The sequence below is a fragment of the Amblyraja radiata genome, chromosome 15 (genome assembly GCF_010909765.2).
Source record: "Amblyraja radiata isolate CabotCenter1 chromosome 15, sAmbRad1.1.pri, whole genome shotgun sequence".
In the NCBI taxonomy this organism is placed as follows: domain Eukaryota; kingdom Metazoa; phylum Chordata; class Chondrichthyes; order Rajiformes; family Rajidae; genus Amblyraja; species Amblyraja radiata.
In genome coordinates this window covers 19550747-19570686 of record NC_045970.1, presented here as the reverse complement: position 1 = coordinate 19570686, position 19940 = coordinate 19550747, and the positions used below count along the sequence as shown (strand labels likewise).

The 19940-nt window shown below is 41.9% G+C and overlaps 1 protein-coding gene across 2 annotated transcripts in view; it reads right to left on the bottom strand.

Annotated features, from left to right (window-relative positions):
• The window catches only part of adam12 (ADAM metallopeptidase domain 12), a 332398-nt gene that overhangs the window by 75919 nt on the left and 236539 nt on the right, over positions 1-19940 (bottom strand). For both annotated transcript variants that reach the window (XM_033033702.1, XM_033033703.1), the window contains exons 10-11: positions 13594-13678; positions 133-281 (exon numbers count right to left, since the gene is read on the bottom strand). In XM_033033702.1, the coding sequence (XP_032889593.1) occupies positions 133-281; positions 13594-13678 (234 nt within the window). The remainder of the gene's footprint in view (positions 1-132; positions 282-13593; positions 13679-19940) is intronic.

Below are 19940 nucleotides of genomic sequence, written 5' to 3'. Positions count from 1 at the left end.
ATCATTGCATACTTGTATATTGTTTCAGACTCCAGCATTAATGTATTTTCTTGGGCAGCTTCCAAGTTTCAATGATAAGGGCAGTCAAACACATTTTCCATGTACAACAGTGGAGTTTGTAACCCTGTTTACCCTGTGGATGGTGTCATGATGCAGCCGCCTTTGTCTGGTGATGCCCTGCAGGTACAACCGCGTTCAGGAGTATCGTGGTTCATGCCAAAATTATGGCCCAGCTCGTGTGCCATTGTTACCGCTGCTCCAAGAGGATTGTCCGAATGATCCTGTAAAATCAGAAGATCTAAATTTTATTTCCGGAGTTCATATATTTCAGAAAGAATATCATGTCGTCTAAAAAGCTCCAGGAATGAAAGAAATCAAAGGTGCAATGTGTTGATTTTATTGTCTATTACAACATATTACTAATTATGAACTCACTGCTGGGAAAAATCTCCAGCTAATAGAGCTTCCAAATTTATTTCCTTTGGCTGCAATAATGCAGGAATAATAGGAGGCCATTCAGATCCTGGAATCGTCCCGCTATTCATCAACAATATGGCAGGTTTGTATCCTTACCCCCATATCCCTTAAAAGCTTCAGCTAACGTAAATCCACCACCCTCTGATTTAAGATCTTTGAGCTTGCATCTACTGCCCACTGTGTGCAAGATTCTGACCCTCTTTACAAATAGATATGTTGCTCAACTTATTTCACAGATTCTGAAATTAATACCCCTTGTCTTCCTCACTGGTTGAAAAACATTCTCTAAAAGAGTCTCTTTCTATCAATGTCTCGTAGTTATTTTATATATCTATCAATGCCACCTATGTTGTGTCAAGAGCAAATTCCAAAACATGACTCTCCCCATTGCTTTATCTAGACATTAATAAATATTGTGAATAGTTGACCACCCGCTTTACAATATCCTGTGGGATGCCACAAGTGAGTTGTGCATAACCATTATCTCTCCCCTCCATCTGCTAATACCCAAGGCAACCCCACAACCAGATCAAAAAATTGCCTAATCCCTAAGCTGTCATTTTATCTTGCAGTGTTTAACATGGAATCAGACTGAATGCCTTCTGGAAGTTGCCATGAACTATTTCCAAAGACATTTCCCTGACTATAACTACAATTATATGCTCATGATATTCAATCAGATTTGTTAGACTTGAACTACACCTTACACATCTACTTTTGTATTCTCTAGTCAGTTCTGATTTCTCTTCAGTGTTCAATCATTCAGTCCTTACTTCTAAATTGACCAAACTGCCTCGCATCAAATGTTCGATGCATAAATCTCCAACTTTCTCATTTTGTCTTTCCATCACTATTCTAAAATGTGTTGTTTTCCAAATAAGTAAAGCTCTCTTTAATGAAGAGAGTTCTAGTTAATAATTTTAACAACATTAACAACTTTAATTAATTGAACAAAAAAAAATCATCATAATCAGGCAAATACAACGTGCTTTTGTTTCCATTCAGGACCCTTCTTCAGTCTGCTTGTGATAGGGGAATGGAAGCTGGACAAGTGGTTGGGGCAAGACAAACCCTGGCAGTGATAGGTGGCTTTAGATGAGGGGGGGGGGGAGGGGGTTATTGGCAGATGGGTGGACAAATGCTAGAGACAAAAAGGACACAAAAGAGTGTAGAATAAGGAGAGGTGAAATGTAGAGCCAGAGGAAGGCGCATGGGTGAAAACTGACAGGAGGGTCGGAGTGGGGGGGGGGGGGGGGGGGGTTCTAGCCTTTTGTCCACCCATCTATTCATGAAAATCTCCTCACCTGTAACTACCTATCACTAGTCAGGCTTTGTCCCCTCCACCACTTTTCCAGCTTTCTTCCTCCTGCAACAATCTGTCTGAAGAAGGGTCCTGACTCAAAATGCCTGTCCATTTCCCCTGCAGTAATGCTGCCTGGTGCACTGAGTCCCTCCAGCTCAAGATTCTAGCATCGGCAGTTCCTTGTGACTCCATTTTACGAGCTCTCTTGAGACATGGTTTCAATTCATTACTGAGAACTGGCCTCCTGATTTCTGGTTATAATCTTTCAGTTTCTCATATTGATTTACACATATTTCCACTAATGTGTTACCCTTGCTTTTGCAGAATTCTTCCTTACTCGCCAAGAAGAAAATATTCCCATTTGATTTTCTTGGATACAGAGCAAAATACTTTACTCTTCCCCATTTTGAACTTCTTAGAAACATAGAAAATAGGTGCAGGAGTAGGCCATTCGGCCCTTCAAGCCTGCACCGCCATTCAATATGATCATGGCTGATCATCCAACTCAGTATCCTGTACCTGCCTTCTCTCCATACCCCCTTAATCCTTTAGCCACAAGGGTCTCATCTAACTCCCTCTTAAATATAGCCAATGAACTGGCCTCAACTACCTTCTGTGGCAGAGAATTCCACAGATTAACCACTTTCTGTGTGAATTTTGTTTTCTCATCTCGGTCCTAAAAGGCTTCTCCCTTATCCTTAAACTGTGACCCCGTGTTCTGGACTTCCCCTCGGGAACATTCTTCCTGCATCTAGCCTGTCCAACCCCTTAAGAATTTTGTAAGTTTCTATAAGATCCCCCCTCAATCTTCTAAATTCTAGCGAGTACAAGCTGAGTCCAGTCTTTCTTCATATGAAAGTCCTGCCATCCCAGGAATCAGACTGGTGAACCTTCTCTGTACTCCCTCTATGCCAAGAATGTATTTCCTCAGAATAGGAGAACAAAACTGTACGCAATACTCCAGGTATGGTCTCACCAAGGCCCTGTACAACTGCAGTAGAACCTCCCGTCTCCTATACTCAAATCCTTTTGCTATGAATGCTAACATACCATTCACTTTCTTCACTGCCTGCTGCACCTGCATGCCTACTTTCAATGACTGGTGTACCATGACACCCAGGTCTCGTTGCATCGCCCCTTTTCCTAATCGGCCACCATTCAGATAATAGTCTACTTTCCTGTTCTTGCCACCAAAGTGGATAACCTCACATTTATCCACATTATACTGCATCTGCCATGCATTTGCCCACCCACCCAACCTATCCAAGTCACCTTGCAGCCTCCTAGCATCCTCCTCACAGCTAACACCGCCCCCCATCTTTGTGTCATCTGCAAACTTGGAAATGTTGCATTCAATTCCCTCGTCCAAATCATTAATATGTATTGTAAATAGCTGGAGTCCCAGCACTGAGCCTTGCAGTACCTCACTAGCCACTGCCTGCCATTCTGAAAATGACCTGTTTACTCCTACTATTTGCTTCTGCCACATATGTTTCCCACTTACTTTGTCTCTAGATGTCCATTTGTAACATCCTATTTCCAGCATAAACATTTAGGAGGGTGGTATCTGACAGGCAATCAGTGTGCCAAATCTAGCTAAGAGCCTTTTTCATATATTCCCCATTTCATCTCACAGCCAGTTTGAACTTGTTAGTTTAAATCAGATCTGACAGTAATGATTGTTGAAATTGTCTTTGTGTGATTAATATGGGAAATGTGGACTGGATAAATCTCTCAGCTATAGAACTCCTTGGGCTGAAGGATTAGAAAAGCAGCTTGTCAATGCATGGATTTAGATCTACTGTGGATCATTTATTTACAGTGCCTTCCATAATGTTGGAACAAAGACCCATCATTTATTTATTTGCCCCTGTATTCCATAATTTGAGATTTGTAATATAAATAAATCACATTTGGTTGAAGTGCACTTTGTCAGATTTTAATAAAGGCCATTTTTATACATTTTGGTTTCCCCATGTAGAAATTACAGCTGTATTTATACATAGTTCCCCCATTTCAGGGCACCATAATGTTTGGGATACAGCAATGTCATGTAAATAAAAGTAGTCATGTTTAATATTTTGTTGCATATCCTTTGCATGCAATGACTGCTTGAAGTCTGCGATTCATGGACATCACCAGTTACTGGATGTCTTCTCTGGTGGTGCTCTGCCAGGCCTGTATTGCAGCCATCTTTAACTTATGCTTGTTTTGGGGGCCAGTCCCCTTCAGTTTTCTCTTCAGCATATAAAAGGCATGCTCAATTGGGTTCAGATCGGGTGATTAGCTTGGCCACTCAAGAATTGACCAACTTTGAAAAACTCCTTTGTTGCTTTAGCAGTATGTTTGGGATAATTGTCTTGATGTAGAATCAACAATTAGTTTTGAGGCATTTGTTTGAACTTGAGCAGATAGGATGTGTCTATACACTTCAGAATTCATTATACTACGACCATCAGCAGTTGTATCATCAATGAAGATAAGTGAGCCAGTACCTTCAGCAGCCATTCATGCCCAGGCCATAACTGTTTCACAGGTGAGGTGGTATGCTTTGGATCTTGGGCAGTTCCTTCTCTCCTCCATACTTTGTTCTTGCCATCACTCTGATATAAGTTAATCTTCATCTCATTTATCCACAAGACCTTTTTCCAGAACTGTGGTTGCTCTTTTAAGTACTTCTTGGCAAACTGTAACCGGGCCATCCTATTTTTGCGGCTAACCAATGGTTTGCATCTTGCAGCATAGCCTCTGTATTTCATGAAGTCTTCTGCGCACAGTGGTCATTAATAAATCCATATCTGACTCCAGAAGAGTGTTTCTGATCTGTCAGACTGGTGTTTGGGGATTTTTCTTTATTATAGAGGTAATTCTTCTGTCATCAGCTGTGGGGGTCTTCCTTGGCCTGCCAATCCCTTTGCGATTAGTAAGCTCACCAGTGCTCTCTCTCTTCATAATGATGTACCAAACACTTGATTTTGGTAAGCCTAAGGTTTGGCTGATGTCTCTAACAGTTTTATTCTTGTTTCTCAGTCTCATAATGGCTTGTTTGACTTTCATTGGCACAACTTTGGTCCTCATGTTGATAAGCAGCAATAAAAGTTTCCAAAGGTGATGGAAAGACTGGAGGAAAGACTAGATGCTGAGAGCTCTCTTATACCTGCATTAAGGTGATTAAACACACCTGAGAAATTACAAACACCTGTGAGGCCATGTGTCCCAAACATTATGGTGCCCTGAAATGGGGGAACTATGTATAAACACAGCTGTAATGTCTACATGGTGAAACCAAAATGGCCTTTAATAAAATCTGACAATGTCCACTTTAACCACATGTGATTTTTTCTCTTACAAATCTCAAATTGTGGAGTACAGAGGCAAATAAATAAATGACGGGTCTTTGTCCCAAACATTATGGAGGGCACTGTACTTCAATCAGTCATCTGTCCAAGAAGTTTTTAAAGCCAAGCCTAAATCTGCCCAATTTTCAAGTCGGGGAGTTTTTCCACGCTGTGTTTTAAAAAAAAAGTAATTGTGCTGGAAAATGATGTATTCACTTGCTATAGAGCAAGCTCAAATTAACCAGCTTGCTAAATTTCTGCTAATTGTGTTCATTAATAACTTTGAGGATGATGCCAAAATTAATATGTGTTTTGCATTCAGGACCGTGAGGAGGCCGCTTCCAAATATTTCAACACATTAAAGAGAAATACCTGTATATTTGCCGTGCACACCAAATACACTAATAAATGGTTCAGTATCATGTTTTTAATATCACTTGTTTAAAATCGTATTGCGCACAGTGGTCAATAGGCACGCCTGTTAAACATTGTTACTTCTGTGTTTAAGCCATTTTAAGCTAAATTACAGAATAAAAATGCATGGGATAGCAAACTTCAATACATTAGGGAATATGTTTTGAATGCAGCCGAGAGAGGAAAAGATTATCTTGTAAAACATATCCTGAATGCATTGGTTTATGGAAGGTTTTATAGATTTTTATAGATGACCCCATGGTGAGGTGGGGAAAGTGGGGGGGGGGGGGGGTTGTGTTCTCAGAAAATGGCTCCTATTGTAACTTTCATCATCTGCGCATGTAGCATGTATCAAGAAATGCGAGTTGGAAAAAAAGTGGTTAGTTATTTACCTTTTCCATACAAATTCTACAAGAACCAATTTTATTCCGTATTCTCAATTTTTGGCTAGTAAGTTGAGAAGTCTCTAAGAATGAATTTATGTTACCCGAACGGCCGTAACACAGGGATCGGCTGCATACAGTTTGGACAGAAAGTGGATACATATTTTCACTTTGAAAAATTAGGGTGACATTGTTACAATTTACACTTGGTATGATGATTGTATCCAAAGTACAACGTTGCTGATAATTGTGGGGAGGGAATAGCACCATGATTTTTATTTTACTGCGTGTGAAATGCTTGGATACAAGGACCTTGTTTATGTGGTAACAACTTTGGTTTGTAACACACACACACACGTGTGTGTGCGCGTATGCGTGAACGCGTTGGAGACAGTTTTTTGTGAGGATGGTCAGGATGGAAACATAGCAGCTGAAAAGATGTGAGTCTGAAGAAAGGTCTTGACCCTTCTTACATAATTGAAAAGATGGGGGGGGGGGGGGGAAATAAACATGTTTCTTTTGAAAGTATTTATTATCTACTCAGGTTTTGATTGTATGGGAACATTTAAGTCAAAATTCTCTTAATTTATGGAGACATTAGGGGAAAGACGACAAAATCCCGCATTCCAATTTCTTACTAAAATTATTGAAAGATCTGTGGAGAAATCCTGTGAATATTCCTGATGCATTTTTGGAATTCAAGTCAGTTTCCAATGGATAGGCTTATATAAAGATAACATGTTTAGTGTCAGGTCAGGCTTTCAATCTATTCTGGAAAATTAATTTAATTGAACATAAGAGTGCATGAAGGTATATTTTAAATGATATTGGTTGAATATATTAGTTCATGTTTCTGTGATACATAGAAATGGTGTTAATCCTTCAGAATTAACATAATAGCTCTCACAAAATCAATGGAAAAACTAGATAAGTTGAATGATAGGAAATAAACAAGCTATTAAATGTGATGGGATCCAACTTGATCAATTGGCACGAGGTGGAACACTATCAGTAATATCATTACTGATACTAAATCATGAGCAAAAAATTACATACTTTAAGCCTGCAGAGTGAAAGAAGTAATATCTTATGGTTATCAATGCACAAATGTAGCAGGTTCAATAAGCACACATTTATTTCAAAGAAAACTTGGGAGTTTCTACATGACAGACTGAAGCCGATAGTTTTCAACACATGTAAGAAAAGTCCCCCTGCTATAAGTTTTCCTGCCAAAAACTTTCCTCCCCTGAAGCTGTTCACCCCTGCTGGGAGCAAAACTTTTGGCCAAGATTTAGAAATGCACATTATTTAATAGGAAGGACCACCGGATAGCAATCAGAAGTAGAATCACAGGGGTCTTTTTACATCCAATTTTCCCTCCATTACTCTCTCCTGTATTGAAAATGCTCCGTCCTACTTCTTCCCAGTGGTATTTCTTCATGGCTTTAAACAAACTTTGCGAAATAGCAATTGTGCCTGATCCTGCCATTATTTGACTCGACAAACACATTCTCACACAGAAAGTAAAGATAACTGGGATCTTGGCTCATTTCTATCTACTTTATTCCAATATGTTGTGGCCAATGGTAGTGCTCCAGCTGATAATCTAGCTGACATCTACTGATAATCTATTTCAGAACAGTTTGCCATTTCCTTACAGCGAAGCAACAAAGACCTTACTATTAACCCTGGCAATTCTACCCAGTACTTGAATTGTAAAAACTACCATGAATAATATGTTGGCTGCAATGGGACCTGGATGCAATGCCAAGCTGTAGACACACTGGCACAAATAATTACAAGATCATGAATGTATATAAAAACCCTCTATTTACAAATCAGTGGGGGGTAGGGGAGGGGGCAAATTTGCCTGTTTATTTCCATGGTCCTAGCTTTCTGTCATGCTAATGGTGTTGTTCACTGGATGAACACATCGTTGGAGGCCCATTATCATAATTGCCTGGAGTTTGCCAGCATTGCTTCATGTCAGGCTGGACTTCTTCAATGAGGAGATGAACTCTGGCCAGGGACGGGGCTGGCAGCGGTTCAACAACTGAAGTTAAGCCGGGAGCTGTGAAGGATGGACATAATGTGGAGAGATCAGCCTCCGAATGTTTCCCAGTGCCTCGTTGGAAGCTATGGTGGAGAACATGGCAAGGTGATCTGAGGCTCCACCAGCGCATGTTCACAAGCCAAATAACCATGGGTAGGAATCTATCCTTGATGCTCGGTGAAAGAAGTTTGAAGATTTCTCCTTGTGGCCAAAATCAATCAATGCCCTATCCTCAGATGTTGCATAAGTTACTGCTCCCTCATTCCTCATTTAGCTTAGTTTTAGCTTAGAGATACAGCATGGAAGCAGGACCTTCAGACTGACCAACAATCCCCGTATACTAGCCTGTCCTACAACCTCGGGACAATTTACAATCTTTACCAAAGCCAATTAACCTACAAACTTGTACATCTTTGGCATTTGGCAGGAAACCGGAGCACCCGGGAAAAACCCACGTGGTCACAGGGAGAACATACAAACTGTACAGACAGCACCCATAGTCAGGATCAAACCCGGGTCTCTGGCACTATGAGGCAGCTGTTCTGCCACTGTGCCACCGTGCTGTCCAACATTGAACAATATTTAGCAATCCACACACATACCTAAATGTCATGCTTCATTGCACCCTTATACGTTGAACACAATTACAAGCTTACTTCCACATTTCACATCTTGAGTATGTCATCAGCCATCCACACAACACATCAGCAATTGCCACTTCCCACTGACACAAATCCCTGTTACAACCTGACATAACAGTTTACGTTTAGTTTTATTTAGAGATACATTACGGAAATGGAACCTTCGGCCCACCAAGTCTGCGCCGACCTGCGCTGCCCGCACATTAACACTATCCTACACACACACTAGGGACAATTTACAATTTTACCAAGCTAATTGACCTGTACGTCTTTGGAGTGTGGGAGGAAACCAGAGCTCCCAGAGAAAACCCACGCAGGTCACGGGGAGAAGGTCCAACCTCCGTCCAGACAGCGCCCGTGGTAAGGATTGAACCCGGGTCTCCGGCACTGTAAGGCAGAACTCACTTTGCCACCCAGTAATGATGTGAGAGAAAGGATCGGATATAACTATCAAAGAGGAGATGGTACTGGCCATCTTTGAGACATTGACATTGTGTAATGATGAATGCAGGACTGAATCCATTGAAAGTGTTGATATTCTCCAACTGAATTCTCCTTCCCACATATTATTTCACAACTTTATGTAACACCCCCCCCCCCCCCCCCCTTCTGACATACATGATAAGCATGCATCTATTATTTGTTCTCACTTCCTCCATCTGTCACTTCTTCATCACAGTATTTTCGCTATTTTATTTTCTTAAAGGAGGGGCTGATAAGCAAGACGTCATGGTACATATTGGTACCAACGAAGTAGAGAGAGCAAAGAGTGAGGCCCTGTGGGCGAAGTTTCAATATATTTTAGTAAAACCAGATTGATCATCAAACTGCAACCTAACTTTTAAAATTGCACAGTATAGGATAACTAACATTAAACTTGGATTGTTTTCTCTGGAGGGTCAGATGCGGAGAAGGGACCTGATATAAATATATATTATGAGAGATAGATAGGGTAGATAGCCAGAACATTTTTCCTGGGATGGAAATGTCAAAAAATAAAGGACATAATTTTAGGTCGTAGGGAAATAAATCAAGAGAGATGTTTGGGCACATTTTTTTACATAGAGAGTGGTGGGTGCCTGGAATGTGGTGGTAGATATGATAGTGGCATTTAAGAGGTTTTTAAATTGGCATGTAGATATGCAGGGAACAAGGGGATATGGATCATGTGTAGGCAGAGGAGATTAGTTTAACCCGACATCATGTTCAGCATGGCCAATGTGGGCTGAAGGGCCTGTTCCTGTGCTGTACTGTTCTCTGTAGCTGTAAGCAACATAATGAACTAGTACTGAATTACTCAACAAAAGGACTGCAACCTTTTTACAGTAACAGTAATGTGACTCGGGGAAGAGCAGGCCTGGGAATCTTCCCATCTCCCCAGTTTGACAAGGCCAAGGGGAAGGAGAGGCGCAGGCTGGTCCAGGAGGAAGTGAGGGCAGTGGTGGAGGAGGAGAGGTGTACCAGAGCAGTTGGATTGAGGCAGCAGGGAGCCTGGACAAGGTGGGAGCAGGCCATGGACCGAAAAGTCACATGGACTGAGCTCTGGCAGGCTGAACCACAGCGCATCAAGTTCCTGGTCCAGGCAGTGTATGATGTCCTGCCCATCGAACCTCTTCATCTGGGGCAAAGCGGAATCTCCAGATTGCCGGCAATGCTCAGGCAAGGGGACGTTGGAACACATCCTGAGCTGTTGCCCAAAGTCTCTTGGGCAGGGCCGGTACACATGGCGTCACGACCAGGTTCTTAAACCCATTGCAGAAGCCATCACCATGGGAATCAGCAGCTGCAGACGAGAACGCCCCACCACCCAGATGATCACATTCGTGAAGGCCGGAGTGCAGCTGCCAAGAACCACAGCAGCCAGGAATCAGTCAGGAATCCTGGCGACTGCGCAGGACTGGCAGCTTTCTGTAGACCTGGTGAAACAGCTGAAGTTTCCACAGCACATTGCCACGACCACCCTGTGGCCAGATATCCTCCTGGTCTCAGAGGCGACCAAAAACATCGTCTTGTTGGAACTGACAGTGCCGTGGGAGGACCGTCTGGAGGAGGCCCACGAGAGGAAGATGGCCAAGTATGAAGAGCTGGTCATAGACTGCCGTAAGCAGGGCTGGAAGGCAAGGTGTATGCCCATCGAGGTTGGCTGCAGAGGTTTTACAGGGCAATCGCTCTACAAAGCCTTGAATGCACTGGGCATCAACGGAGTGGCAAGGAGAAGGGCCATCAAGAACACCACAGAGGCAGCGGAGAAGGCATCAACATGGCTCTGGATCAGGAGAGGAGGTCCATGGGGAGGAGCGAATGCCACCTGAACACAAGTCGTGGTCTGATCAACCACGGCTGGGTCGCCTGGGTGAGGGTGTCTGATGTTGAAAGACCCGAAACACCCAATGACCCCAGGTTACATCACTGATGATGTGTTCAGGAGCATCTATCGATGTATTTGAATCAATGTAATTGTGTCACTCTCTTATACATTATTCACTATAATGTTTTGCAGTTTAAATGAAAATGACATCACTTAATTATAAGTGCCTAATATATAATTCTGAATTGAAGCAAAAGATCCGGATAAAGTCCAAGACAAACACAGATTCATGAACTGTCACTTATAAAGAGAAAGAGCATGAAAAACATGAGAAGTTTTAATTTGGCACCTTTAGGAAATATAGGAAAACTGTTGACACTTTAATCATTGACTTCATAATCGTTTAAGAGGATACTTTATTTGACAATAAGTAGATTTGAAATTAAGTGTGAAAAGAAACAGACATTCAATATGAACGCTATAAAACAGTTCTCAGAAAAATCCCTATGTTGTTTCGAATTTTGAATAATAAAGTTAATTTATTCCTTTAAGATACCTAGAGGGAGGGTAGTGAAAGGGAGAGTGCAGTGGGGTAGTAAAGGGAGAGAGCTAGTGGGTTGATTGCAATGGGAGGCAGGAGGAAAAAGGGCTCTCAGCTTACAGTGCGAATTAAGTGCTTTGCAGAATACTATCGATAATGGCATGAATGAATGATGAATTTTTGATGAATGACAATTCTACTATTCTAAACAAAAAATTCTAAATGTATATGTTTTAAATGTTGGTTTCTCTAGTAGGTAGTGTGTGGCCCACAGTGTCTGTCCAGTTGGAACGAAATGGACTGAAAGGGGAGAATTAAAAGCAGAATTTGCTGGAAACACTCGGCAGGTCAGGCGGCATCTGGTGAGAAGAGAAACAGAGGTGATGTTTCTGTCAACATCTCTTTCTCTGAACTGAACCTGGGCCTGTCCTATCATACCCATAGTTTAGGCTTGTTCTTGCCCCAGCAAACTTATGTCTTCTTCTTTCGAGTCCATGCTTTCTCTCTTGGTCCAATCCCTTCCCACTTACTTCGACGATATGTAGAAACAAGGAAACTGGTTTAACAAAAAGGACATTGTGCTGGAGTAACTCAGTGGGTCAGGCAGCATCTCTGGAGAACATGGGTTTGTGATGTTTTGGGTCGGGACCCTTTATCAGACTGTTCTCCATGTTTTCCAGAGATGCTGCCTGACTCACCGAGTTATTCCAGCACTTTGTGTCCTTCTTTGATGACACCTCTGATGCTCACACCTATTGGAAAAAGGGTTCTGACAAAGGGTATCTGACCTAAAACATAAACTTAGTTTTGCTTTCCACGGATGCAGCCCGAGTTGCTGAACATATCCAACATCTGTTTTTATTCCAGATTTTCAGCATCTGCAGTTTTTTTTAATCATTCAAAAGAAGGAATTGGGAAACAAGAATACACGTGTGTCAGAATACACGTGTGTCTATCTAAAAGGTAATTGTTGGTTATTTGTGTTAAATGCAGCACATAGAGGCATCAGCACATTGACTCAACCTCTGCGATTCAATCCCTTGACTCCAATGGAACCAACTTCAAAAACTGAGTACAATATGCTGATAGAAAAGCAGAAAGTGTTGGAGTACCTCAGCGGGTAAGGCAGCATCTCTGGAGAAAAGGAACAGGTGACATTTTGGGTCGGAACCCTTCTTCAGACTGAAAGTAATGGGGAGAGGGGGAGGGGACTGGAGGCCAGAACATATTAGGGCCGGCAGCAGATGACAAAGGAAGGGTGGAACCCGTAATGGCCCATTCTTGGCTGGGGAAGAGGTGATCCCTTCATTCCTACACACAGCATCTCTGGAGGACATGGATAGGTGACATTTGGGGTAGCAAACCTTCTTCAGACCCACTCTCAGACTCTCCAGAGCCATCTGAGAAAGGTTCCTGACCCGAAACAGCATCTATCCACGTTTCTCCAGAGATGCTGCCTAACCCACTGAGTTATTCAAACACTTTGTCTTTGTTAGTAAACCAACTCTTGGTGTTCTTGTGTTTGTACACATGCTACATTATAGCACATTCATGGGTACCAACTATCAAGAGACAATGGCATGTTTTAACAGACAACTTAAGAAACATTAGGTTCCAAAATAGAACTTGTGCAAAGTGTCACAAAACTATTATCTCTTGGGTAAATCTGGAATTCAGAGAGATACTTAAAGGAGAATGATTATATTATTAGGGTTACTTTTATAATTCCACATTTTCCTGCATCCTACTTCAAGATCAATTGCAACAACTATGTAGTTTGCACGCCAGTCTAATAATATTGTCTGTTGCAAGCTGCAGAAAATCATTTTCTGTTTCTCTTCTGCCCCGAGCAACATTTCCAACACACAATGCCGCCTCTTTGAATAAAACTACAAATGGATTCTAGATTGTTTATCATTTTAAGCTATTTTCCACAGTGAATGGCCAAATCCATTTCATTTAGACAATCTACAATCGGCACATGTTGAAGACCTTTAACCAGAAACTTGATTGCATTTGAACTTAACGTATAAGAAGTGAAAAGAAGTGTGTTATCATTTGTGTCCATTCTTAAGTTAAGACTGATGAACCCTTTATATTTCACACCGTTGACTATATTCCTGATCATTACTCACCATTACGATTCCACCTGACTGCTCTGCTGTGCACATACTCATAATGGGTGCCATTCCAATGGTGGTACCCTGGAAGTAAACTCCACTGCAAATAGAAAATAAACACACTTCATCATATTCTGAAGTTGAACAGCTTTATGTACTTCCTATTTTCATAATTTCAATGCATCTTATTTCTTAATTAGCATTTCAGGCAAGAATGAGATTTAAATTTCACCCTGTTTGGTAGTCTTGAGACTTTGAGAACTGCGCTAACTCTAATCAATTATTGTTCTGCTCAGTTATTAGTCATCCAATACTTAAAAATAATTTTGCTTCTGCTTTATATCATTATTAATGCCTTCTAGTGTTAAAAAAATCCTTTACACTGAAATAGACATATTGAAGAATCGTCAACATATTGCCAAATAGTCATTCTTCAGGAATAAAAACCATCAGTATATGTTAAAGAAGCAAGAACATTCATAGACAGTGACAAATTATAGGACATGATTGCAAGCAATAGCTCTAATCACCAAACAACCATTCTGAAAAATGGCTGCGTTATTGAGGTTGACGTGTTAAAAATATCGAAACCAATTCCTAGATAATTAGATTTAAGGTACTTGGTAAGAACTTTGACATACTAACTAGTTATGAGTTGATTGAATGGAAGTGTTTCCTATAAATCATTTGGAAGGGCATGATGATTGAGTGATATGCAAACTTACACCTCCCAGTGCTAATGTTTTAAATTGCTCAATATGTAAATGTTTCAGCTCCAAGTTATTAATCCACACACCCTATTTATTAAACAAAGCAAACCGAATAATCAAATCAATCATCTCATATTTTTTTTCATCTTCCTTTTATGAATGATGACACCAACTGAGTTTCAGCATCAATAAAGAAACATGTTTGTTGCAGACCAAGAAAAAGCTGCACAAAAAGATTTTGATGGCAGTAAAGACCAGAATTCCTCGAAGACAGCGTTGCAAAGGGTTTTTTTGCAGGGTGAACCAGACTGACAATCCGAATGCAGTCACTGGGCACTCATGCAAATTATGTCTACTCTGAAGACACAATTGGTATGGCCTAAAGTTTAGTTTTATTATCAGTCTGTTAAATTTCAAATGTTAACTTTTAAATATTAATACAATGCAACCCCCAGCTATCCCACTGCCTCTCCATTGCATGTCCATGCTGCTCCCCCACTCTCCTCTCGCAGCACTCCCCCGTCATCTCCACTCATTTGGCCGTGACTGTTCCTTCCAATTCTTCCTACAATTGCTACATCCAGGCTCTTTTAAAAATAAAACTGTCGCTGTCTGGTCAGAAGCATGTTTGCAATTGAATGGGACAATCAAATATTAACCAAGTGGAACACCAAGACCAATTGGGAAGACCATGTGGCAGGGCATGTGTGATGTACCACAGCATCACAGTCTTGGGGTCTTCCCCCGATTCAAAATTCTATCTACCACCGGGAGTATTAGGACTATGTGGGAGCATACCTCGTTGAGCAGTGAGTGTGGTGAATGCAGTGGGCTAGACAAAGCTAAACACGAACAGGAAATTGGTCAATGAAGGCAGATTGGATCGACCACTGCAGCAAGCAGGATTTAATTTACCACGGCTCGCTTTAGATGACATTTAATTTCAATTTTATTTAAGAGACACAACGTGGAAACGGACCCTTTGGCCTGCTGAATCCACACCGACCATCCATCCCCAAACACTAGCATTATCCTACACACTAGGAACAATTTACAATCTTTACCAAAGCCAATTAAGCTACAAAGCTGTAATCTTTGGAATGTGGGAGGAAACCAGAGCACCTGGGGAAAACCCATGTGGTCACTGGGAGAACATACAAACTTCATACAGACAGCACCCGTAGTCAGGATCGAACCTGGGTCTCTGGCGCTGTTAGGCAGCAACTCTACAGCTGTGCCACCGTACTGCCTGATCCTGAACCTAGTTCTAAGGAGCCCAACAATAGTGAGGTAATGAAACCAGGAGACCAAACCAGGAAGTAAAAAGCATAAAATTATAATTAACTTTACAGAAATCAAATGATGTCTGGAAACTAACCACATGATTTAGTAGAAGCTGAAATATCACTAACTTTAAAAAAATAAACACATTTTATTTTAAATTTGATGATCCTTCTAAATGTTATCCTTCAGCCAGTCAATCCAGATTACCCTTGGTAGTTGGCCTTTTAGACACTTGGTCGTAGGTGTTTATTTTGAGGTTGATTTTATTTTTGAGTGAACCAGATACTCCGATGTACTCCAGCACAGATGGAGGATGTGGAATGGGAATTTGTGGGATTGGGGATTTAGGGTTCAATTTTATTAATATCGGATGTATGAGTCCTTGATTCCTCCCTTCCTTTTATTCCTCAATGTTCCTATTGCTTAGCTGCTCAATTTACAGCTGATTGCAAGGGCTCGGTCTCATTGTGCTTCCTATTCTTCCAACTAAACCATGGCTCTCCCAAACCATCCATGGAACATGTTCAGCATGCCAATGACATGTTCTATGGCATGTGGTGCAGCAGTACAGCTTCCATGGTATACACACTGCTAAAGGGCCTGTCTCACTGTATGAGGTAATTCAAGAGTTCTCCTGAGTTCTCCCCTGATTCGAGCTTGTGTAATGTACGTGGCGGGTACGTAGGAGCTCATGGATGTCACGTAGCGCTCGTACGAGTAACGGTAGGTACTCGGGAAATCCGGAAACTGGTAATGTTTTTTCAACTGTGAAAAATGTCCAGGAGTAAAAAAATACTCGTGATGAAAAAAATTGTTACTTTTTATTCGTACGAGCCCCTACGTCCCCACTACGTACATTACACGAGCTCGAATCAGGGGAGAACTCGGGAGAACTCTTGAATGACCTCATACAGTGGCACAGGTCCTTTAAGATGCTTGTGGTTTCCATATCAGCATCAGCAGCCATGGCCAGCCCATTGCCAGCAGCTTTATTGCTATGAATATTCTTGGTCATAACCATGTCATCATTGGATATTCCTTATCATTAACCATGATATCTCGGGGATCCTTCACTATCAACCACATTACCAGGGTAACCCTTGTTTTCAGCCATGTCACGGTGAATAGCTCCTGACATTATCAATATCAGCCAACAGCGATTGACCTGGTACTAACCTGTAGGTTTTTGATGACCATTTTAACAATCAATTAACAAACAAGTGCAGCTGCCTAACAGTTGGACAAGTTAGTCAAGCAAGCAAAGTTAAGAGCACTGAGCACCAACACGACAAGGCTGCTATCAAATGAAAAGGGTGGCACAGTGGAGCAGCAGTAGAGTTGCTGTCTTACAGCGCTTGCAGGACTGGAGGTCCGGGTTCAATCCCGACCACCTTTACGGAGTTTGTACGTTCTCCCCGTGACCAGGGTGGGTTTTCTCTGAGATCTTCGGTTTCCTCCCACACTCCAAAGACGTACAGATATGTAGTTAAATTAGCTTGGTATGGGTAAATTGTCCCTAGTGTGTGTAGGATTGTGTTAATGTGTGGGGATCGCTGGTCGGTGAGGACTCAAAGGGCCAGTTTCGACTCAGCATTCATAAGGTCATTAGGAATAGGAGTAGAATTAGGCCATTCGGCCCATCAAGTCTACTCTGCCATTCAATCATGGCTGATCTATCTCTCCCTCCTAACCCCATTCTCCTGCCTTCTCCCCATAACCTCTGACCTGTACTAATCAAGAATCTATCTATCTCTGCCTTAAAAATACCCACTGACTTGACCTCCACTGCCTTCTGTGGCAAAAAAAATCCACAGATTCACCACCCTCTGACTAAAGAAATTTCTCCTCATCTCCTTCCTAAAAGAATGTCCTTTAATTCTGAGGCTATGACCTGTAGTCCTACACTCTCCCACTAGTGGGAACATCCTCTCCACATCCACTCTATACAAGCCTTTCACCATTCTGTACGTTTCAATGCGGTTCCCTCTCATTCTTCGAAACTACAGCGAGTGCAGGTCCAGTGCCGACAAATGCTCATCATAAGTTAACCTACTCATTCCTGGGATCACTCTAGTAAACCTCCTCTGGACCCTCTCCAGAATAAGCACATCCTTTCTCAGATATGGTGCCCAAAATTGCTCACAATATTCCAAATGTGGCCTTACCAGCGCCTTATAGAGCCTTAACATTACATCCCTTCATTCCATTCTTCCAATGAACATTCATTGCATGTGCACCTCTTCTGCAAGACAGTTTGCCTTTTACATCTGCATACTTATCATAGATGCCATTGAATGTGTACCATATTTTAATCTGTAAGGGGAACTCGTCAAAGGCGAAATAATAAACAGCAACATTCTCCATACCCGGTTAAAGATATTGACTTTCAATTATCAGTGGTTCGATAATTCAGTTCATTTCCATTACTTCTACACAAAGCAAGATTTAATAATCTATGGTCAGAGGTGTAAATGTTATGACTGCTGAAAAATAGCTGCCGAATAATATAAACTGTGATATTCCCATCAATTTACCAATCTGCAGGGTGATTAGTCCAGATTTGTTCAGAATCAGCATTGTTCATTTGTGCAAAAAGAAAGTCCAATCCTTGGAATCAATAGGAAAACAAACAAAATTGCACATGCTGGAATCTGAAACATAAACAGTGCTGAAATCTTGAGCAGTAAAAAGGCTGGAGGAACTCAGCAGCCTGATCTGCAGCGTTCCTCCAGCCTTTTGTGTCTTGCTCAAGAGAGAAAGCAAGTGGGTCTAAGTAGCAGAGAAATTATATAGTTATTAAACAGACTGTTGAGCTCCTTCATCTGTGCAAGGTGATATTGATGAGAACAGGGTACTGATTGTGGATGATCAGCCACGATCACATTGAATGGTGGTGCTGGCTCAAAGGGCCAAATGGCCTACTCCTACACCTATTGTCCATTGTCTATTGAGAAGTCCTGGTAATGTACTATAGTCATAGAACATACAGCACAGGAGCCAAAACTAGCCAATGCTGAACAAGATGCCCCATCTACACTAGTTCCTCCTGCCCGCATTTGGTCCATATCCCTCTAAATGTTTCCTATTCATGTACCTATCCAAGTGTATTTTAAAAGTTGTTAGAGTACCTGCCACAACTGACTCCTTTGGCAGCTCGTTCCACATACCCTCAGGTTCCTATGAAATCTTTCCTCTTTCAACTTAAACCTATGTTCATTGGTTCTTGATTTCCCGACTCTGGGTAAAATATTCTGTGCATTCATCCCCACCTTTTCCATCATGGTCTTATACCCCTCAGCCTCCTGTGTTCCAAGAAACAAGGCCCTAGCCTGCTCAACCTCTCCTTACAGCACAGGCCTTCAAGTCCTGGCAATATCCTCATAAATCCTCTGCACTCTTAGCTGCTAACAACATCCTTCCTATAACTCGATGACCAAAACGTAAGGTGAGGCTCCAAATGCGGCCACACCAATGTCTTGTACAACTGTAACACAACATTTCAACTTCTACACTCAATATCCTGACTGATGAAGGCCAATGTACCAAAAGCCATCTTGACAGCCTATCTACCTGTAACTCAACTTTCAAGGAATGGTGTGCCTGCACTCCAGGATCCCTCTGTTCTACAACACTCCCCAGGGTCCTACCATTCACTGTGATCCTGCCCTGGTTTGACTTCTCTAAATACAACTCCTCACAGTTATCTGTATTAAACTCCATTAACCATTCCTTAGCGCACTTGCCCAGCTGATCAGTATCCTACTGTAATTTTTGATAACTATCATCATTATCTAAAACACTGCCCACTTTAGTGTCATCTGCGAACTTACCACTCATGCCTTGTACATTCTCATCTAAATTGTTGCTAGGTACCAGGGAGCAACACACCATCCTGCAGTCTTGATTGCTGTCACAGAATCTCCTGTTTGTCCACCTAACTAACGTATGGCCTTCCACTGCCATAGCCTTCCCTGTTAAGCCCCAGAGCCAGCCCCAGTACCACCGACCTGACCGCTACTGCTGTCCACAGGTCATTCACCGTCAACTGTAGCCAAGAGGGTAGCCAAGAGGGTATGGCTGTTTTGAAAGGGAATGGCCACAAGGGTCATCTGCATCCTCTGTCTACCCCCTTTCCTGGTGGTAACCTATCTGCTCACGTCCACCATGCTTCTATTCCCATCTATGAAGCTCTCATTCTCCAGGATGATCTTAATGTCATTCAGCCTCAGCTTCTTAATGTGGCCTGGGAGGAGTTGCACCTGGACACACGTATAGTCATAAGGGATACCAGCAGTTTCCCTGACCTTCCACATCCTGCAGGGTGAAACATTGCACCATTCTACCTGCTATCTCTACTGCACTGAAACC